The 23,307-nt window shown below is 36.2% G+C and overlaps 1 protein-coding gene across 1 annotated transcript; it reads right to left on the bottom strand.

Annotated features, from left to right (window-relative positions):
* Positions 1–491: 491 nt before the first annotated feature.
* PPP2R3C (protein phosphatase 2 regulatory subunit B''gamma) lies at positions 492–23,297 on the bottom strand. The gene is made up of 13 exons (XM_010967851.2): positions 23,094–23,297; positions 18,444–18,571; positions 16,272–16,376; positions 15,575–15,687; positions 14,517–14,614; positions 13,595–13,665; positions 9,619–9,751; positions 8,368–8,423; positions 8,216–8,291; positions 7,290–7,426; positions 4,780–4,917; positions 2,605–2,664; positions 492–797 (listed from the first exon to the last, which is right to left on the bottom strand). The coding sequence occupies exons 1-13, from the start codon at positions 23,149–23,151 to the stop codon at positions 609–611; spliced, it is 1,362 nt and encodes a 453-aa protein (XP_010966153.1). The 5' UTR covers positions 23,152–23,297; the 3' UTR covers positions 492–608.
* Between the last annotated feature and the right edge of the window lie 10 nt (positions 23,298–23,307).

Below are 23,307 nucleotides of genomic sequence, written 5' to 3'. Positions count from 1 at the left end.
AAATTCTCTAACAAAAATCCTTAACAAAGTGAAATTTTGTAAAATGTAACCCTAGTGCTGGTTAATCAAGCTAGACAAATTTTTTTATACCAATGATTTTAATTAAAGTGAAATACTGACGAATACTTTTTATTGAAACACCCTATTAAAATAAACATGTCCAGACACTTCCCAGAAATGAAATGGCTCTACTTTGATGGCTGGGGAAGTCTATAATCTTTGATATACATAATTCTTTAGAAGAAGATTCAAAGTTAAATGACTATTAAAGTATCTTTCAAATATTCAAATTCTTAATGACTAATATCAGAAATACTCCATGAAAACTTCCTTTATTTCTAAACATTATATAGATTTAAGGTGGACTCCTATCTTCACCAGAACACACTTGCCACATTTGAGCTAAGTGGAACCAGTATTTACTACCTCCTAACTTCATCCTATTGCTTCCAAACTACTGCAACCAAAATCCCAATAACCAGAACACTGGCTGTGTTCCATGGGCATATGAAGTGTTTTATTTAGACCATTCCCAAGGATTCTCCTTCAAAGGTTTTACATGCAGCATTCAAGCTTATTGTAATGAATACAGTCTAGTCTTTAGGAGATCATGTATCGTCAAGGTCTGTAGAGTTTTCATTATCATTTGCAACAAGGGCTTCTCTATTCTCATAAGTCCAGAAGCCATTCAGATCAATCAGAATGGTGGTGACTGTGTCACCTTGATTACTGTTGATTAAATCCTGAAGAGAGATTTTCAAAGGATCCTTTGGTTTTACCATGTCAAAGATTTCATCCTACAAGAGAGGAAAAAATATGATGAAGTCTCATATCCAATTCATTTAATTTCTATCACACAATGACCTAAACTTTAGGGCCAGCACTTGAGCTTACATAAAATTTTTGTTCCAGTGTTTTTTTTCCATTTAACAGGCAATCCTCTCTTATCTACATACACAGAATTTTATTGGAAAATTCCTTAGGTACAGGTATACTGTTAGAGATACTGTGGGTTCAGGTGCAGACCATCACAATAAAGTGGGTATGTAATAAAGCAAGTCATATACATTTTTTGGTTTCCCAGAGCATATAAAAGTTACGTTTATACTATACTATGGTCTATTAAGTGTGCGGTAGCATTATGTCTCATAAAACAGTGTATATACTTTACTTAAAAAACACTTGATAGCTAAAAATGCTAACCATCATCTAAGCCTTCAAGTCATAATCTTTTTGCAAAAGTAACATCACAGATCACTGATCATAGACACCAAATAATAATAATGAAAACATTTTAAATATGATGAGAATTACTGAAACGTGACAGAGACATGAAGCGAGCAAATGCTATTGGAAAAATGATGCCGATAGACTTGCTTGATGTAGGGTTGTCACAAACCTTCAGTTTGTAAAAAATGCAGTAGAACAGGATATGCCTGTGTGTGTCTTATAAGAGTTTAATCTACTCTAAGCCACATAGCTAATTAGTGGCAAAACTATCTAATGCAGTGTTCTTGGAATACATGTTAACTAACTACTTATATTTTTCTCTTTTCTTTTAATCGGTAGAGCTGAGCCTTGATTTAAGTGCAAATTCAGCCCAAAGTAAAAGACTTATGTGCTTTAGAGCCAAGGCAGTGACAAAACTTCATTTCCAATATTGATGTCAACCTTTTTCTCTGGACCTGGAATGGGTAGGGGGAGTCTGGTTTTGAAGAATTAAGTCATCCATAATGACACTAAATTGTGCTAAAAATGACTGGAATAGTTGGAAGAACCTCTCCTATACTATGAAATGTACTATAAGAATATTTACAAGGAATTAGTACATTTTCATCTTTTTGTAGTAAAATGGCTCAGAGTTTTTAGTAGCGTTTAAGGAGGAAAATTACATTTTTAAAAGATTAGAACAATTCAGGTAAAATGGTATGTATGAACTTGTAATCTTGTTGCATGTGAAACTTCCCTTTCCAGGTTGGTGGCAGTTTAAAATTACCAGTTCTTAAGTTGCCAGTTACATAGTTGCAAATTTGTCTCACATTTAACCAAAATAGCCCTTTATCTTATTATACTTGGTTAAAACTGGATGGGGTTGTTTTATTACATTTTTAACCTGAACTAGTACTGGATACTTAATGTGTTTCGTAGCTGGTAAAACTCCAATTACTAAAATGCTAAGTATAGCATGTGTTTTAAATAGTGGTAGTTTTCATACTGTCAGACCGGTGTCTCCTTAAATAATACCAAAGCAAACAAGCTGTTTAAAGTACCAGACTAAAAAAGTGCCTGAACCTAAACAGTTACCCAAAATTCAGTTTACAGTGGAACAGACTGTCAGAGGGTGCAGGCTGTACTGATTCTCTTAATTTTCAATCAAAGTGAATGAATGCTTCCAATGAGAACAGGAGGCTGATAATGCTAAAATCATAAATTACACAAATCATTAATCCAAGTATGGTCTCAGTTTCTAATGATTTAAATATTAATTCAGAACAAATGATAGCAAATACTTGATTTGGTTTAGTATCTCCTAAGTTGCTTTCAGGAAAAACTTCATTTAATACATGATTATCTGGTGTTATGTAAGTTAAATAAAAAGGTAACCTTGACGTCTTGAAATGAAACAGGATCCTGTCCATGGATTTTCATTAGTTCCTGTATGGCCTGTAGGTAGTAGAAATCAACGTGTAAATAAAAAATAAAATACACAACACCTCCTGTTCTGTTCCACAGCCCCTTTCTAGTTCCATTCCCTGTCCTATCAAGACCAGAGGCCTCATTGTTTTAACCGCTCTTGCCAGTATTCTCAAATTCCTTGACCTTGTGTCATGTCTGTTCAGCAAAACCTAAACACGGGTCAGTGTAACCGTCAGCCTTTCTAGACCTACACCTTAGCTGTGGAAAACTTCAGAAAGGAAGTATCCGAGACCACAGATTACTATTCATTCCATAGGAATGGTCTCCAACCCGACATGTGCCTTTAACATGGCCTGCTCCTCCCATTTTCCAGGAGTGCTGTTCACACCATCACCATTCTTTAAGAGACCCAGTCCATCAACACCCCTCCCACCCTACACTTTTATCTTCTACTTGACAGAAAAAAATGGAGGTAAGCCTCCCTCAAACTCTTCTCTTTTATGAATTTTAACAAAAAATACTGACTGAAGAAACTACTGTGATCCAGCTGGACCAATAAATATTTTAGGTAGGAGTCATTCACTAGAAAATGTGGAGCTTAAAATTCTTGGAAAATAATTAACTAATATAGGTCTAAGTGCCTGCTCTGCAGTGCTGCTGATATCAGAGTGTGCACAGGGCATCTCTTTGAAGTAGCTGAGAATCTGAGTATGCCCTCAGCTACCAGAGCAGCAGACCTGGATGGTATGATCTAGAGAGTACACCACCCAGGTCCAGATTTATCACTGGGATACTGATGTACAAAGGAGCCAAGAACAGCCCAGGACTGCAGGGCCCAGCACCAGTAACTTCTTACTTTAGCCCATATGACCAAGCCTAAATAAACTTTGGTAAAAGAAATGTATGAAATATTTCCAATGTATTAAAAAATAAAATCTAATATTCTTAGATACACTATAAACAAATCTTTGTGAAAAGGGATTGAGTAATTTCCAAAAGATACATTTACTTTGTTTTCCTAAAACTGAATTATCATTTAATAGGTCTGCCTAAAGCAGGGGCATCCCTATGTGATGTGATATTATAGTCTCAGATGAGCCATTGATTTAAGCCCATGTAGCATTCAGTTTTTAAAAAAATGCATCCTAATACTGGGATTGTAATTTATCCTTATAGTATTTGTAGTCATTATTATCTAGAAAATCGTAATGGAAAGCCTTTTGGGGAATTTAACATGAAATTATGAAATACATACTATGAAACTCAGAAATCAGTTATTTTAAAAGTATCAAAAAATTTTAAATGGAAAAGAAAAAGCCTCTGGGAAAATAGTTTATGACAAAGATATGAAAATGTCATTTTTATTGTTTAAAAAAATTTCTTCCTGCTACTGATCTTAACCATATAAAAACCTCATGGTCTTCTAAAAACTATCTACAAAAATGTGGCAATGGAGTGGAATACTACTGTACAAAACTATTCTATTAAGTAGAAAAGTCACCATTCAAATTGAGGAATGATTTATCTTGAAAGGGCAGACACGCCTACATTTGCTTGCACTTGCTGCATCTGAATGCCTATCAGATAAAATACATTCAGATTCCACTTCAGAGCTCATCACGCTATTCTCTGAGGCCACCTAAGGTACCGAATTTCAGTAAATCTGTTTCACACTGAAATGCAGCACACAATTCTAGCCAATTTTAAATTTGTGTTTTTTACAGCATAGCGATTAAAAGAATCTACAACTACCAAGGTCTACAAAACCTCTGTGAAAAAGGAGTTACCTTTTCTGAACTGTTTAATTAAAGCTTCAGTAGGATTTTACATACTAGTTTTTGATCACCAAGAGCACAGAATTTCTCAGGCATGTTTGTATCTCTACTGGGTAATAAATAGCTCCTGACATATATTTACACACACTTTTTTAGTACTCTTCGACTAGTCAAATCAGCATTGATTTAGCTCATTTATATTTTTAAAAATAGAAAAAACAAAATCAAAACCAGACCTGATACCCTTCTGAAATCTCTTATATAAACATCATAAGTTAGATAAAATTGTCACTGAGTAGTTAATTTAAACCAAATTGTATAACATATCTTAAGGAACAAAGACACCATATACACAAATGAGACTTACCCTAAAGAAATAATTAAGGGAAAAGACATTCAGATATCCTTTGTTCTCAATATCAAGCAATTTGAAAATATATTGTAGAGCTGCAGGTTCTTTTCGATTTTCTAATGCAAGAACAAAATCGAGGTAGGTCTTATAGTCCTATTGAAAAGAAAATGATGTTCATTAGAGGTCTTATTTGGAATTAACTTTTCAAGTGAGTATCTAATGATTTTAAGCTGTTATGTAATCAAAGGTGGAAAATTTTTAAAAATATGAAATGAGAAATCTACCTGTATACTTAACGTTGGTTTCTAGGAATTATACGTAGCAGTTAATTTGTACAGGAAAGTTGTGGGGGCACAGCTCATGTTCTTATGAGAGATTTGCTGTGTTAAACCAGAATTTTCTTTCATTACAATTTTGAAATGGACAAGACAGCATACGTTGCTAGTAAATTTATATTAACATTTCAGTGTGGTCATTTTGAAATACTGTCTTAAAATTTTAATTCAGATGATTTCCAGTAAGTCTTTTCAACAGTGTCAGATATTCTACAGTGAACAGATGCCGTTCTCATCCAAAAAAAGTACAAATGAAGGCTAAAAAGACATGAAGAGAACAGAAAGCTTTCTCTACAAAAAGGGGATAAGTCACAGAAAACTTTTCTTTGCGTGGTTAAAAGTAGTAAAGTACTTGGGAGATTCTCACTTGCAAAAGAAAATTTATAATCTTGGAGAGGACTTTTTTAAGGATTCTTTTCTGTTTAAATTGCAGTGTGAAGAACTAGACATGCAGCCTTATCATGGTCTAAACTCCACACACAGCTGTAGCTTCTGATTTTCTTTATTCACAGGTCATTAGTATACTCCAAGCACCTCACTATTAACCATGGACAGCTGTGGGAGTCACTAAGCAGAGTATCTGCACCTTTTTTCCCTTTTCCTTTGCACTTGGCTAACAATGTTATTTAGAAAACTGCTATTAATGCTAAGTGATAAAACCTAAAAACCCTGATTCTCTTCTGACAATATGACCATCTCTTAACTTTTCCAAACTAGTGATGCTTATCAGATCCTTAACACATTTTTAATTGCAAGAATGGTGATTAAAAATGCTATTTAGAATTTTTTTCTCAAATATTTTACATTGTTATAATAAAAGGACCAGTGCATACTAGTAAGTCTTTAGCTACTAAAATGTAGCTGCTTAGAGTAATATAACCTGATTCTTAGATTTAAATGATGGCATATGTGGTAATAGATCTGACCTGGTAACTTAATGAACAAATCACATATATGAAAACAGTCAATAGGATTTGTCCATTTTTCAGATTTTTTTTCAACTAGTCCACACTCCTCTACAATAGGTGCATAGATGCACTGACAATGAAGTAAACCAAATACTAAACTTTTCTATTTGCCCTGAGTCTATAAGGGAAGTAATGTTTTTGAACAAATTTACCTTAAGATCAAAGGCTCTGAATCTCAAATAACTTGATCAGTTTATACTTTTTAAGATACTGTTACACAGATATGAAAATAATGCTGTATCACATCAAGAAAAAGCTTTTGTGATTAAAAAATGGGCAGAGGACCTGAATAGGCATTTTTACAAAGAAGACATCAGATGGCCAAGAGACACATGAAAAGATGCTCAACATCACTAATCATCAGGGAAATGCAAATCGAAACCACAATGAGGTATCACCTTACACCTGTCAGAATGGCTATCATCGAAAAGACAACAAATAAATACTGGAGTGGGTGTGGAGAAAAGGGAACCCTTGTGCACTGTTGGTAGGAATGTAAATTGGTGCAGCCACTATGAAAACACTGTGGAGGTTTCTAAAAATAGAACTACCATATAAGCAGCAATTCCATTCATGGGTATTTACCTAAAGAAAATGAAAACATTAATTTGAAAAGATATATGCATCCCAATGTTCATAGTAGCATTATTTACAGTAGCCAAGATAGGGAAGCAACCTTAGTGTCTATACAGATGAATGGATAAAGATGATATGATGTGTGTATACACACACACACTGGACTACTACTCAGCCATAAAAAAGAATGAAATCTTGCCATATGCAACAACACAGATGGATCTGGAGGGTATTATGCTTCGTGAAATAAGTCAGAGGAAAAGAAATACTGTATGTTTTCACTTAAATGTGGAATCTAAAAAACAAAACAAATTAACAAATATAACAAAACAGAAACACGACTCACAGATACAGAGAACAAACTAATGGTTACCAAGGGGCAGAGGGGTGTGCGGAGGGGCAAAATAGGTGAAGGGGATTAAGAGGTTCAAACTGCCAGTTAAAAAATAAGTCAAAGAGTTGTACAGCACAGGGAATATAGTCAATATATTACAATATCTTCAGTGTGTAATCTATAAAAATACTGACTCACCATGTTGTATACATGAAACTAATGTAACATTGTAAGTCGACTATAGTTTAATTTTAAAAAGTCTTTTGGAAATTGTGGGAGCCTAAATTTTTACAACTTAGAGATTTAAATTACCATTTCTCCATCATAAGTGAGACACTCCTGGAAAACACGGTCTAAAAAGACATTGGTCATGGTTGCTGTTCCATAGCGGGAGAGTTCTTCTTTACTGAGCATGCCGTTGTGATCCTTATCAAGATTCAAATACTGGCCTTGGGAAGAAAGATGATAAGAAAACACTTAAGAACAAAATAAAATTCTAATTAAAAGACAAAAGAATAAACACTAACAAAAGTTATTTTGTTGGTCACCATTTTGATTTTTAAACTGATTATGTTACATTTAGGGCAGACATCTGCTATCCCTGCAGGCTCTATCAGAACCGTTAAACCAGAACTAGTCAAGGAAAACTCATCATGAAGGCCATGCCTTTGGACTATTTCACTTACATTATTATTCGATTTTAGTTTGTAACCTTTTAGAACTTTCCTAGGATTCTAAATTAAATGGAGGTGGGGGTCAACCAACATAAAGCAGTGAAATGCTGACACCTGAAAGCAGAGGTCAGGGTTGCCAAAACGAGTCAGAAGATGACCCAATGGAACAATGTAACAGACTAATGAAATTCAAGAAAAGAGCAAGCCCAGCCCTAGAACACCTCCTTCTGAGGACCCTGAGAGTAGCATTTTATCACAATGCAAGATCATAGGTGATGTTCACAATGACGTTCCTGAGTCAACAAGAAAGGATCAAACAACAGTGTATGTTCTATTAAAGTGTTAGAAATGTACTAACTTAAATAAGAGTTACAAAAATACAAAATGTTGGTATTTAAGCAAGTAAAATTTAGTCATCTAGAATAGAAACTCTTAAGGTAAATTACAGTACTTTGATCTTAAGGTAAATTAGCCTATGTAGAAAACTGTCCTTTGAACACCACTTAAAGAAACATTAACTGAGGAATGGATAATTCAAATTTTGGCATTAAGATAGGAACATACCATATACCCTCAGGGCAGAAGGAGCAGAAAACCAATTTGTTTCTTGACTCTCCTTGGATAGTTCCTCATCCCTTAACTAAATGAACACAGAGACATAATTAGAAGATAGCAACTGTCAAGTGACATAATTAAGTAGTTTAAAACATATTTACCTCCAGTAAATCATCCAGGAAGCTGCATGCTAAAATATCTTGAATTTTTATCTTCCCTTTAAAAAACATTAACACAATTTCATTTTAAAAACAAGAGCAACTCAATTTTATAAAGGTATTATTTTACAAGAGCAATCACACAATTAATATTTTAAAGCTTCCTAGGTCTTCTCCAAGTCCTTACTATGTACTGCTATGAAAGGGAACTGTGCAGGGAATATTTAATAATCTCATACAGGTATGTCTACCTATACACACCCAACTATATACATCCAGTTGGTACACTGATACAGATTCCAAAAGAAGTTGTGTTAACTTTTTTGTGGATATGGATATGAGACTGTTAGCAGTCCAAGAGACCGTCTCCATATTTCTTTGGAGGTTCAGGAATAAAAAGCAATACAGAGGTGTGGTTAAGAGCAGATAGAGACTTAAATCACTCCTAGACAGGCAATCCATCTGAGTCTCAGTTGCTTCACACATAAAATGTGTATAATAATAATATCTTTCTTATAGTGTTATGAGAAAGAAATGAAAGAATCTATGTAAAATGCTTAGCATAGTACTTAGTGCATAATAAACAGTCAAAACAGTTAGCTATTATTATTTTGTAAATTTGAAAGGGAAAAGATGTGTATATGCCTGTAATGGAGGTGTTTACAAAAGACTGTCAGCTCCCTGTACTGTGATGGACTCATAGCTGGATTTTCAAAGACAGAAGGAGAATCAAGGACTTTGATTTGGGCATTCTGTCCTTTCCTCTGTCCCAGTTACACGTATTTAATTAAGCCCAGCACGTTAGAATAGTTGATAAAGTGTACTGTTAATGAGGCCATATTTACCAATCTGATCCTCATATAGGATAGCTAACTTGAGAAAGAGAAAAATACATCATAGCTAAACAGTTCTATCTCCCAATTCAGATTTTTCATCAAAAAGAACAATTCTCCAGCATATAACCTATCTGGGATAGCAAAATTATATCAGAATACTTGGCTTCAAAGAACTGGCAAGACTCAGAGATCACCTGGTTCATAGTTCATTTTAGAGATGAGAAACTGTAAAAGGTTAGGTGACATGCCCACTGTCACAACTGATGATGGCTGATGCAAATAAATCAAAAGGTCTTTATATATTAACAGCAATGACATGTTAGGAAAATAAAGAAATGACATTTTAAAGACTTTAGTTCCTGAGATTTAAAAGTAATGATATTCTCCTTAATATAAGTTAGATAAGATTTTCCTTTACCTGTTCTTAGAGGGTCTAAAAAGAAGAAGAACTTCCTAACTGCTGTACAAACGTAGAAGGAATAAAAAGATTTTTCCAGTCCATCTAACTGTGGCAAAGTAGGGATAAGTTCCAGTATGTAGTTTTCTAAATCCTGAAAGAACAAAAAACCAAAATAAAACTTTAAAGTCGTAAATGTCTGATTTCTTTTTTTTTGAGTTTAAATGTATTTTATTTTTAGAAAACCTATACAAGTAAATGTCTGATCTTATTTCTTCATTAGATACTGGAATATAATTTCAGCCCTAAAAATTATTCAGCACTAATACTATATTAATGATGAAATAAATGCGTAACTATATTAGTGGTGAAACTTTTAAATTTATTTTTACTAATTTACTTTTTATTTTCATCTTAACATAGTTTTGAATACGTAACACATTCTACATAGCTCCAAATTCAAATGAAACAAAAAAGTATTCATTGAAAAATTTCCCTCTCACCTATTTCCTCTAACCAGAGGTAACCTATATTATCAGCTTCTGATGTACCTTTTCTAAAGATAACTGATGCACGTATATGCCAATACGCATATGTGTATATTTCTCTTCCTCTTTTTACATAGGATGTAGCAGTGTACCATGCAGATTTTTCTGTATCTTCTTTTTATCACTCAACAATATACTTTGCAGTGATTCCACTTTAACTATCAAAGAGTTTCTACTTTAAAAAAAAAGCTATGTATTATTTCATTGTATGGATGTACCATAATCTATTTAACCAGTCTTCTGATAGACATTTAGGTTGTTTCTAATCTTTTGCAACACTAAAAAAATACAATAGGAGCTAAGCTCATTTTTCATTCATAGATATTATGGGAAAATACAGGATATAATTTCTGTAAGTGGAGTTGCTGGGTCAAAGCATATGCACGTTTATAATTTCGATAAGACGTTGGCAAATTTCCCACTTCCCCATAAAGGCCACATTCGTTTTACACTCCCACCAGCAATGTGAAGGCTCTATTAACAGTTCCCAAATTGTGCACCAGGAGTGCTACCCTAAACTCACAGGTGCAGCAGGATATAAATTTTTAAGAGAAACAGCGACATCTGTTGGATACTGCACAACATGTCACAATGAGCTCAAGGTAGTTCACGTTTTCAACATCAGATTGAAATTATATTCCTTTTGATGACATTAATCTTTGCAAAGCTAGGTTTTGGGTGGTTGCTGTGATAAAGCTAGTATCACATGACATGAGTGTGGAAGAGGCACCGAGGATGACTGTGTCCAACCTAATCCTCAGGGTTGAGTAGCTGTACAGTGCCCCATGGGTACACACATTCCATTAGTGACTGTCATTTAAGAATAAAGTAAAAATTAGATTTTCTTTTAACTTATGTGTATTATTTTTGTAAATGGTTAATAGGCTAATAAGTTTAATGAATACTTTCATTAAATTGTTTAGAACTAACTGTAAGGGCACCTCAGTGAACTGGAAACATCTGGGAAACCATGGCCTATTTCACATTCCTTCATTAAAAGCATTATCAAACTTTTTAATCTTTGTCAATCTCGTAGGCGAAAAATGATATTTTAGTGTAGATCTATTTGGCATTTCTCTTATATAAAGTGAAGTTAACATTTTTTTCTTGTGATTAAGAAGCATTTGATAGGGAAGGATATAGCTCAAGTGGTAGTGTGCATGCTTAGCATACACAAGGTCCTGAGTTCAATCCCCAGTACCTCCTCTAAAAATAAATAAATAAATAAACCTAATTACCTCCCCCAATGGAAAAAAAAAGCAGCATTTATATTTTGCAAACTACTTATATCCTTTGCCCAGTTTTAACTGGGTTAGCAGCCATCTTCTTGATTTCTAGGAGCTTTTCATACATTAGGGTAATTAGCCATTTGTCTGTGACTGAGTTTCAGACATTTTCTTAGTTTGTTGTTTTCTTTAAGTTTGCTTATGATGGTCTTTGCTCTATAGATTTTTTAAAATTTAGCTGAATTTATTATTTTTTAGACTTCTTAGAAAGGCTTTCCCTACTCCAAGATCATATATTTAAAAGTTTCGTTACTATTGTTAAGGATAGTGTTTCTATTTCATCTGAGACACTTTATAATTTAAGTTGTAGAACAGATGGCATCTCAAACATAGTGTGTCCAAAACTAGACTCCTATCATCCACAACCCTGGTCCTCACCCATTTTTCCCTATTCCATCACTTATTCAAAGTAAAAATTTTAAACTCACCTTTGGTTCCTACGTTTTCTTCACCAAGGCCCCTAACCCTTGCTCAACATCTAACTTGGCAGCAAATTTTTGTGGTTGTTTTTTGGGGGTATGTGTCCAAAATATATACTGAATTAATCCACTACTGGTTTCTTCTACAGCCATCACCCTGGTCTGATCCATAATCATCTTGAGAGACGATCTGCCTTCTGTTTCGAGAACAGGTCTTTAACTATGCCTTGGGGACACTGAATTTGCTGTTCCCTCTGTACTAAATCTTCATAAGGTCAGCTTCCTTCTCATCTTTCATAGCTAAAACTCAATCACTATCTCAAAGTACCCCTTCCATCTTACCTAAAACAGTTCCCCAACCCCAGTCATACTGTTTCCTATTATCCTATTTTCTCTTCAGAACTTGTCACTATTTGAAATCATCTTGCTTACAATTTAGTGTCTTCCTCCTCACTCTGCTAGAAAAAAAGCACCCTAAGAGTAAGGCTTAGCACAGTACCTGGCACAAATTGTTTGGTACATGCTTATTTAATAAGATTTAGTAAGTGAATGAAAGTTTTTGCCTGTTCTACTCAAGTTACAGACACTGGCTCTGGAAATCACTGTCTTTTTAAACAAGGGAGATACAAGGTCTACAAGACAAAGTGCCAAGGTGAGGATAAATACCTCTTTTCTTTGAGAGAAATATATTCTTTCATTGAAAGAAGGGAAAACGACTCCCTTTTAAACACAACTAGAGAGATACACTGCTGCTTTTCTCTCTCTTCCCCCATCCCTCTTTCAATTTTTGTTTCCATTTGTGGAACGAGGCAAGAAAAGATAAGTGTGTTTTGAAAACCAGCAAGAACTCTCAGAGCTGTAGAAGGACTCCAGTATCTGACCTGAATTGTATCAACAGGTGGCTACTAGATCTTCCTTGCTAGGGAGAGAGGGACAGAAGCAAGAACCTTTTATTGGCAAGTTTATCTGAACCTTAAAGGACAAGAATTGTACTGTGATCCTAGATAGTTTTTCAAGTGTAAATGTTTAGGATGAGCTAACAGATTCTATCTATAGAAATCTGGATAAAACAGTGCAACAAATTATAACAGGAACGATAAACCATAACAAGGAACCTGGATTTCTTTAAATCTTAAATTTGAATATTTATTGAAATGACTAATTAACCTGATTTGTATTTATGCCTATTTGTATTTATCCCTTCTCCTTTCCTTCACAACCCTAAAAAGGATTCCATATATTTGGGGAAAAAGCCTGAGCTGAAAAGAAGCACATTCATACTATTTAGATACCCACACTTATAAGAAGAATAACGATTTGGATCATGAAGCTGTAATGTAATTCTGTTGATAACCTGGCCTAACTACATTAGTCCCTAATGGGAAATACATAGTTCTTGGTAACTGACCTTACAACCCAAACCTACAGGTGAGAATATAGTCACATTATTTTTCTTATATTTCCTAAAAAAGGGAAAATTTCTGGTCCCTACATTTTAAAACAGTCATACGTTAATAACACTCATGAATAACCAGAAGTTTTTCACTGTTTTAAAGGTTGGATCAATACATGTATTGATCAAGATACATTTAAAAAGCTTTTTAGTAACATATTTGTAAAAACAAACAAACAAAACAGAGAAACAAAAACAAAGTAAGAATTATCTGTAATCTCAACACCCAGTGATAACTACTGTTTAACATTCTGGTGTCTAGTGTAGTTATTAAAGTAGGTCAAGACTTACAGATTCCCGAAGATACCCTTGTCCGGCAACATCATACAAACTGAGTCCTATTCTTGTTTGATGAAGCCAAACTGACAATAAACAGGAAAATGCAATATAATTATTAAGATCTATCTGGTAGCATATATATGCATTAAAGGAGATAAAGAGCTAGATTAAGGGGCAAGCTAATTTAATAACTCTATAAACATATTTTTTCTCACACGTATTACTTATTCATTAACCCCAAAATTGTTCAAAACGAAACAAACATACCACAGAATTAAATGCAGATATCAACGATTCTACCAAGCCTAAAGCGAGAACAAAGTGGACGCCCTTAGGAATACTGGTGTTCCAACAGGAGGAGTGTAATGTTAGGCCTTCAATGAAGTAGCTTTTATTCTACGGAGGTTAATTACTACAACCAGGTATTAGTTACAGATGGTACACACAGGACTTCATAGGTCATAATGGAACTTAAAGGAATCGGAACAACTCCAAGTTGTTAAATAAAAACTCCTTGAATATGATGCAACAGTTGTAAGTTTGGAACTATCCTCTCAGGCAACTCAACCTGTAATATACTGGTGAAATAAAATTACCAGTGGATTGAAGTTATTTCCAGTAACCATACATTAAACTTCTTGGTTCAGCTTTTGATATACCTAGTTAGGTAGTATCTTCAGGATATATGACGTTTTTGTTTTGCTCTGTTTTGTTTAATAGTGAACCCAAATGTATAGTAGAAAATCTCAGCTCTAGTAATTTCCAGGAGAGAATCATAATAATAGGAAAATAAACCTTGGTCAAAAGACAAGAAATTCTGTTACTCAAACTTACTAAAACAGCTGTTTGACATGGAAGGGATACTATAAAAGCATGGACCAAAAATCTACTTTATTCCCAGATAGGAGTTTAAGAACAATGAAAATGAAATCACCTTTTCTCATGACGTAATTAAAGAACTGCATTATGGAAATTCTTCCATAGGAATCTGTATGAAGGAGTTTAGCAAAGACTTTTGCTGTAAAAAATTGCCTAAGAAAAGAAATAAAGATTCAATCATCTGCTAATATAATATAAAAATGACTCCTATATGATTTAGCAAACAACAGAATAAATTCAAAACAAATAAATCAAAGGGGTGAAAAAAATCAAAGTGAGAACTAGAGGTTAAAACTTAAAATTTTAAGTCACACGTCTTTCTATTCTGTTGTCTTAAGGATGAAGGCCTTTGAAAAGTAGGAAGGAGAGCTCAGATTTGTGTAAGAAGAAATAGCTCTAGGCATGTGGGGACATTATTGCACTTATAGACAATCAGCTGTGGGGTTAAGGTAGTTCGCCTCAAGCTCATATTATCACTTGTCTTCCTTGCATTTAAGAATAATTATTTCCCCCATCTCTACTTAAATTTTACTCTTTACAGAGATATACATACACAGTCCTGTAACAATAATACCATAACTATCAAGAAAAGAAAATATAGGTTACCCATTACCATACTTCCAAAGTTAACATTTTGGTGTAACCTTTCACCTCTCCTCTGTGTATATGGATTTATTTTTAAAGTTACTATGTAGTTAGTATTCCATAATTTATTTACCCAGTTTCATGTTAATGAATATTTTGTTTGTTCTTTTGCTTTTGTTTGTCATGCTATTGTTTTTTTTTGTTTTGTTTTTTGCTTTTATAAATAATGAATTCCTTGTATATTTTGGTACATTTATGTTATTATTTGCTCAGGATAAATTTCTAGAAGTAGAAAAAAAGAATGAAGGTCTATAATGTTGTAAATAAAGTATCATATTTCTTTTAATAACTTTCAATAACTTCATATCAATGTAAGTTTCTCAACTGTAAGTAATTTTATTAAACTTTATTAGTTCAATAAAAAGTTGACTCAAATTGTCATATCATTGACTTAAATTTTCATTAGTTATTTGAAGCATTTAAAATGCTTAACATAACATACTCCTTTGTTAATTATATTATTCTTACTTGCACTTTGGTCCAGCCTTTTCACCAACCTTCAAAAAATTTTCGTAATTAATCATTGCTTCCTCTCCAATCATGGGTGGCGTCTGATGCTTGTCCAGCAAAAACCATAAGTTCTTAGGAGAATTGCAGAAATGAAGATGTCATAATTAACAGAACAAAATTTTAAAACATAGTTAAATGTGTTATTTCTATTAAAATTGATTACTAGTAGAGAGCTAATATTAAGAAGAACCTCATCCTCATTATCCTTTTGATTACTACTAATAAAAACAGCTAGCATTCACTGACTGCCTACTAAGTTCTAAAATTTTTCATATACAGTTCCTCTTCAATGCATATAACTATATGATGTACATACTGTTATCCCTACTTTACAGATGAGAACTGAAGCACAGAATGTTAAGTCCATCATAGAGCAGGGTTACGATTTGAACCCTTACAGTTTGACCCTACAGTAGTGGTTCTCAACTTTGGCCTCACATTAAAATCACCTATGGACTTTAAAAAACAAAACAAAACTATCCTTGAGAGAGCCACACAAGCTCTGTAGCTGATTCTGGTGGGAACCATGGCTTCAGAGCCCCAGCTTTCACCGCTCTGCAGTACTGGCTCCACTGAGGCACCCTGAGATCCCGTAGGACGTGAGTACCAATCATAAATGGCTAACATACAAAGCAACTGTTCATTCCACTCTTACCTGTAACTCTTCATTATCTAACAGTTCTCTGCTTTTCCTTTGCAGGAAGACGGCTCTGGATTCCTCTCTTAATTTCTGTAGTAAGACTTCATCTTCAGCTGGCAGCTAAAAATACACTGTAGAGTTAATTTCTACACTTAAATTCTAGACTACTGGATTCTGTAAAATGTATTTGGCCTCATAAAAAACTATATATGCTACTGCCTCAAAATTACTTTTTCTTTCTCAATTTTGCTTAACATCAAGTCATCATTTATTTAAAAAGTTCATTTACAAAGAGATCCGCAGAGAATTCAGTGATCAGCTAAGGGCCAGATTTCTGCCTGGAAAAAGCTAACTGTCTAGCCCAAATTTCTTTCTCTTTTTCTTTTTTTTCTTTTAGATCCATAGACGTTTACTTAAAAATGAACACCACATTTAGTATGTACTCATGATATACCAGGCATCAACACGCACACGTTCTAATTTAATCCTAACAGCCCTGTGAGATGGATTTCATTAGGCTCAATTTAGAGAGGAGGAAATCAAAAGATGGATGACTTGATCAAGAACACATGTACAGTTAGTCAGTCCCAGACCCAAGATTTACATCTTCAGAGTCCAAGACTGTTTTAATTTTTTATTAGTTGTTTGGTTTGGTTCCCCATTCCCCTCCGTCCCCTCAATTTCACATCAAATGTTAATGAGTTGCCCAAGGTCATGCAACTAGAGTAATCAAATTTGCCAGGCAGGGAAGTGGTGACCAAAGATGACAGGTGGTTTCTCTGAAGCGGTGGAGTAGGACAGGAAGAATAAACAAGGGAAAGAATGTCCCACAAATCCACAGCTGCAGACCAGAAACCATCTGGGATCTGGAAGAGGTCAGAGAACAAGAGACAGAAATGGGGGAAAAGGGGATTCCCTCAGAACCACAAGGGGATGGCTGGGACTGGAAGGACAAGGAAGTTGAGTCATGGGCTCAGGAATGGGGTTACGTCAACATCTGAGGGCCATTTCTGGGTTAGTAAGATACGATTTCATAATCCTGGTTACATGAGATAGTGAATATAAAGTGCTCTGAAGTATGCAGACACTCCGTAAATGTGAATTCCCCTCCCGCCCCCACCCCAGACTATAAAAAATTCTCAGCTGTCTAGCTGCCTCTGGTTAAAAAAGTGTGAAATGCTAAAAAGCAGGAAAAGCATATATGATGTGATCCCATTTTTGTTACACACACATACACATACATACATACAGAAATACGTAGAAGGATTCATATAAAGTATTTATTTACACCTCTGGGCAATGTTATTATGGGCAAATATCAGCTTTAGCTGCTTTTTCTTTTTTCCATGACAGACGTGGATTAGTTATATAATTTTTAAAATGCTGGGATACAAAGTATTACAAAAAAGTTTCCAATAAAGTGGTTCACATGAAAAAAGCTTGTACTTGAAGTAAGTTTAAATTATCTTGATAATTCACTTATATTAATACTTAATTCCTTAATGCAAGCGAAATAAAATGTTTACTCTCTTTGCAAATATTGTTATAATTAATTGAGTTTAGAAGGTAACAGGTTTAAGAGACATTCAGCTAAAACTCCAAAGTTAACTTTTCTATAGTGGTTACATTTTACATAATAGTAAACAGGTCCTATTCTTTTTAGTAGTCTTCAATTTCAGCTGTAAATAGCTTTCTTAAAGTCTTACTGTTTTTATCTATGACATTCTTTACGGTTTTGGCACTAGAAAACATTCAACTAAGTACAATTCAAAGTTTTCCACTCTCAATCTACTTTTCAGTTTAGCCTTGAGCAAAACATTTTACACCTTATGAGTAAAAGTCAGAGTTAAAAACTGAGATCAGCTAAGTAAACCTTAGTCTTATAGAAAGCCTGACAACATAATCCAATAGAATGCCTACTATTAACATTCGTAGTGAAAATAGGGAAGGAAGAAAAAGCCTATCACTTAAAAAAAGTGGCAAGTAAAAACTGTGTTCTTATACCAATTTATATGAAAAACTAAGACCTAACCAGGTTGAAAATAGGAAGATCAACTAGAATGAAAAAATAAATATACAAAATTTTAAATATAATCGATTTATTTATAAAATATAAGACTTTTAACTCTTTTTAAAATTACATTTCATTTATAAACTCTGCAAGATATATACTTAGATACCACTTACCCTGTAATAAAATCGGGGAATCGTCTTATAGAATTCATTTGTGTTTTTTCTACCTCCTTTCCATTCTGAGTAATATTTGGTAAATAAATCCATTTCTTCATCTTTTAATTCTTGTTCACTTTTTTTTTCTGGTAACAAAACAGAGTAAGGTGGAGGAAGCACTTTTAAAATCAGACAATACTTTTTTCAAGACATCAATATACTATATACTGCAATCTAATTACAGCACAAAAAAGGCCTTCACGATTGTGTTTCGACACTAAGCATCTTTATTAACTTTCTTGACACACCAAGAATCACTATTTTCCACTGAAATAGATAGCCTCCTCTACTTCTTCAACCACTTCTCAGAGGTTCCCTCCACTTCTTTTTATCACCATCCTTGTCTCTTCCTCAAGTCACTGCCTCTCTTACAGACCTGACACGTCCAAAGTATTTCATGAGCACTGACTCTGTACAGAGCACTGTGCTGGACATTGGGTAGAGTAGTGAGAAAACAGGCACAGCCCTTGACCTCAGGAAAATTCAGCTTTGTAACCACTGTTCCTCTACCTAATGCAAATCCTTCCATCTGATGCTCACCCCTCAGGGTGCTATGACCCAGCCCGCCTGCTGCTGGCAGGTCGCTGACTCATTTAGTCTTTCCTCCACACTCGTCTGTGGACCATGACGACTGGTGCACAGCACTCTGTACCTCAATGTCCAGCAATCCCCAAAGAATAAACATTTATGCGGGTGACTGTGTCCCCTCAACTCTGAAGGCTGTCACCTCTCCTCCTCTCTTACTCAGCAAGGCCACAGATCTTATCTGCTCCTCGTCTGAAATCTTAAACTCTAATATACTCTGAAAAATTTTCTCTCCTCCTGGTTATTCAAAACCTCACTGCACTGCAGCCTCACTGAGATCTCTAATTCTTTGATCTGTTTTCTCAAAAATTTTTCCTCCTCTTGGTCTCACTTCCTTCTCAACATGCCTGAAGTTGTCCCCCTAATATCCTCTTCTGCCTGGATTTTCTGCCACATCTGCCTTGCTAATTTTTAACCTTGGGCCAATTTTATTATCTGTTTACTATGGCTCAATGCTGTTGGAGAAAGCTGCAAAATTTTGAAATATTTGGCCCCACAAGTTTATTTCATGGTTACTAATTAATAAGTCAGCCTCTCAAAAACACCAGTACACATTTTATCTGCCCATGATACCCTCTTGCTTATTCCTCTCAGTGACTGACTGCCCCAAACCTTCACTATAGTTCTCAAGCCCCCTCCATGTTCATCCTCAAGTGAGATGAGAATTCCTCCCAGTTCACCGAAAACTGAGTCTACTGTGTGTGGATGTCCACAAACATTTGAGTGGAGAGGGAGAACAGGAAGGTATCACACCTGCATCTTACTTTCTTCCTGCCAGTGTAAGGGGAAGAGGTAGCTCTTATCCCAGGCTTACCCTCATCCTCCCATCTCCTCCCCCAAACTTCTTCCTTTTACCTATGGCCACACATAATTCCTTCTTTCTCAGGCACCTTTTCAAATGAAAAGCTTGTGTTGGCTCTCTTTCTTACCTCTCATGACCCTTTATGCAATCCTGACCCTACTCTTACCGCTCCAAAGAGACCACCCGGGCAACATGGGACCTAACTGCTTAGTTTAATGGACACACCTGTCCTTGATTTCTTTTTTAAATTTGATACTGTTGATGAGTCTAACCTTTCTGTGGCTTTTATGAGACCACACTGTCGATTCTCCTGTTTCCTGGCTATTTCTTCTTTTTTGTTTATCTTCTTCCTCTATCATTTCAACTTTTACAGTTTAATTTCTAAGTCCCAAACCTATGGCACTAACCCAGACATTGCTCTTGAACCCTAAACTCATACAATCAAAACAAAATATTTTCATCCTCATGCTCCAACATACCTAAAATAATCCCCCATCCCTCATCTTACTACTCTTCTTCTAATTCCATATTTTGATTTCAGTAAATGGAAGCACTATCACCCAGTCACCTGAGCCCAAATCCTAAGAATCACTTTCATTATATCATCCAACTGTTCTAGGGATATACAAGTCTATGTGAGTGGATTTGTGTGTACACACGTACGGCTCTTGACAGAGTGTCAGGGAAAGTCTCGCTGAGATAAAACTGAGCAGAAAAAAAACAAAACAAAACAAAAACACAACTGAAGGTGAGGAAGCTGGCTATCCAGATATCCGAGGGAAACGCATTCCAGGCAAAAGAAACAGCCAGCGCCCAGGCACTAAAAAGAGAGCGTGCCTGGTGTGTGCAGGGAAGAGGGAGGCGGCCAGTGCAGTTGCAACAGAATGAGCCAGAGAGGATAGCAGGAGATGAGGGAAGGCAGGTAATGGGAGGTCAGGCCACGAGGTCACTGGAAAGCCCTTGGCTTTTATTCTGGTGAGGGAAAGAGCCCCCAGAAGCAAATGGGAAGCTAATGCCGTAATCCAGGTGACAGATGGTGGTGGCTTGGGCCAGGGTGGCTGCAACGGAGGCTATCAGGAATAAATTCATCCTGGATATATTTTCTTTTTGGTCCCAGGATTTGCTGACACACTGGACGTGGGTTATTGGAGAAAAGAGCAGTCAAAGATATCTCCAAAGGTTCTGACCTGAGTAGATGGGGTTGCCAGTAACTAAGATGGAGAAAACTGTAAGTGAGCAAATCAGGAAGGAGAGCATGAGTTCAATTTGGACAAGATCAAGGTATCTTATTAGAGCCAAGTAACCACGTCAAGTAGGCAATTAGACATATGAATCTGGCATTTGGGAAGAGGTCCAGGCTTGAGATATTTAGGAGATATTAACAAATACACAGCATCGAAAGCTGTAAGACTGGATAATTTCACCAGGAAGGCAAGTGTAGACAGAGAATAGAAGCTGACAAGGGACTGGGCCTTGGGCACTCCAATGTTAAGTTCTTGGAGAGAAGAGGAAGAAAAAGCAAAGACTGAGAAGGGGTGACTGGTGAGGGAGGAGGACAACTAAGAGTGTGTCTCCCAGAGACCAAGAGAACAAAGTATGTGTAAAAGGAGAGAGTGAACCGTTGTGTCCCTGGCAGGGACTGCTAGCAGGTCAAGTAAAGTGAGGAAAACTGAGCTCTGGAACAACATGGAGATTTCTGATGATCGTGACAAGCAGGAATCAGAGACAAGCACAGATTCAACTGATAACTCTTTTAACAAGTGTTGCTAAAAGAACAGAGAAATGAGGGACAGCTACAGGGCGAAGTTAAAGTTTCTCTAAGGTGGGAGAAATACCACCATGTTCATATGCTGATGGGAATGACTGAGAAAATCTGATGATGCAGGAGACGGGGGATGACTGCAGGACTACATCCTTGAGGAGGCAAAAATGGCATCTAGCACAAAGGATGGGATCTAGCACACTGATGAAAAAAAACAGCCTTCAATAGAAGTTGTACAACCTATATGACTGACATTATTTTCTCATCTCTCCCAACACTAAAGTGTAAGTTCTATAAGGACAAGAATTTCTGTGTGTTTGCTGCTACAGCCTAACTTATGCACATAACAGACATGCAATGGAGTGGGTTTAAGATGAAGAGGAAGAGAAAGCACAAGTAACAGGTAACTTTTTCGAGAAGTTTTCTAATAAGGGGTACAGAGAAATGTAGCAAAAGCTGGAGGGGGAGGTAAAATCAAATGACTTTTTTTTAAGATGGGGGAAATCACAGCATGTTTGTCAAAGCTGATGGAAATGATCTAGTAGAGAAGGAAAATTTGATGATGTATGAGAGAGGATAAGGTCAGAGTGAAGTCAGTGAATACAAGAAAGGAACACGATCTAGTGCAGGAGTGGAGGGACTGTCTCAAATAAGCGCGGTAAGGAGTTCATTTTAACAGTGAAGGTAGAGTGTCATCTATCGGGCGAAAGGGGCTGACAGAAATAATAAATGGGCAGGTGAGGTTCTTCTTTGCTTCTACGTTCTTAAATATACATACTAGTTCATCAGCTGAAGGTAAGAAGCAGGTAGGACATGAAGGTTTGGGAGATGAGAAAGAATTGCCTTGGAGTGCAGGAGAGTGAATGTCTAGGGAAACACGGAAGAAATGTAGATGAATGACTGAAACACCTACTTTAGGTATTAATGGACATTGAATTAAAAGTGAGACAATTCACCACGGTTCCGTTTTTCTCCAGCCGCTATCAGCTGCCCCGGATGCCGGTGTGGAATAAGAACGATAGTTTTAATCAGACTGATTAACAAGCAAGCGTGAAGCAGAGAGAAAGAGACAAGGAAAAATGAATTATTAAGTCTAAAGGGGATAAGGACGGAAGTGAAAAGTGTGACATTGATCCTACCAAAAGTGGTAGGATCAATGGATTCCGGTAGGATCGAAGAGTTGTTGACGCCAGGATTCTCAATTACCCCTCGCAAATCTAGGTCAGTACCATACAAGTGAGTGGCTACAGTAGCTTTTCATTCCCGCAAATCTCTTCCCAGGGAAGTGTGAGTCAAACCCCTCTGGATCCTTAAACCACTTCCCAGTCCCCCTCCTTTGTCAGGAGAGGTTTTACCGAAGCGGAAAGCGCTGCTCGCAAGGGCTGCTCCTCCCCATCCTCCCCCACCTCCTGGAGGTTGGGGCCAGGCTGTCTCTGCGGGCCGCCCCTCCCAAACTCACTGTTTGGACCGGTGTTAGGCGTCGCTAACCGCCGGCGAAGAATTTCTTTCCAGTCCATGGCTGACTCCGGCGCAGCAGTTCCCGCATTTGCTGTTTACTAACCGCTCCACCCCCGCCAGCTGAGGCGTCAACGCCGCCCTGCCCCGTGAAGGCCGCTCAATCGCCATCTTGGACACGGGCGGAAGTCGACGAACCCGACGAACTCCATCACTGC

This window comes from Camelus bactrianus, chromosome 6 (genome assembly GCF_048773025.1).
Source record: "Camelus bactrianus isolate YW-2024 breed Bactrian camel chromosome 6, ASM4877302v1, whole genome shotgun sequence".
Taxonomy (NCBI): Eukaryota; Metazoa; Chordata; class Mammalia; order Artiodactyla; family Camelidae; genus Camelus; species Camelus bactrianus.
This window is presented reverse-complemented; position numbering and strand designations above follow the sequence as displayed.

Excerpts from the sequence above, each read along its gene's own strand:
- PPP2R3C (XM_010967851.2), bottom strand. The coding sequence starts at position 23,151 with ATGGACTGGAAAGAAATTCTTCGCCGGCGGTTAGCGACGCCTAACACC. Across the intron at positions 14,615-15,574 it reads AAGGCTGGACCAAAGTGCAA|GCAATTTTTTACAGCAAAAG; the intron begins GTAAGAATAATA and ends TTCTTTTCTTAG. Across the intron at positions 7,427-8,215 it reads TTCTGCCCTGAGGGTATATG|GCCAGTATTTGAATCTTGAT; the intron begins GTATGTTCCTAT and ends TTTCTTCCCAAG.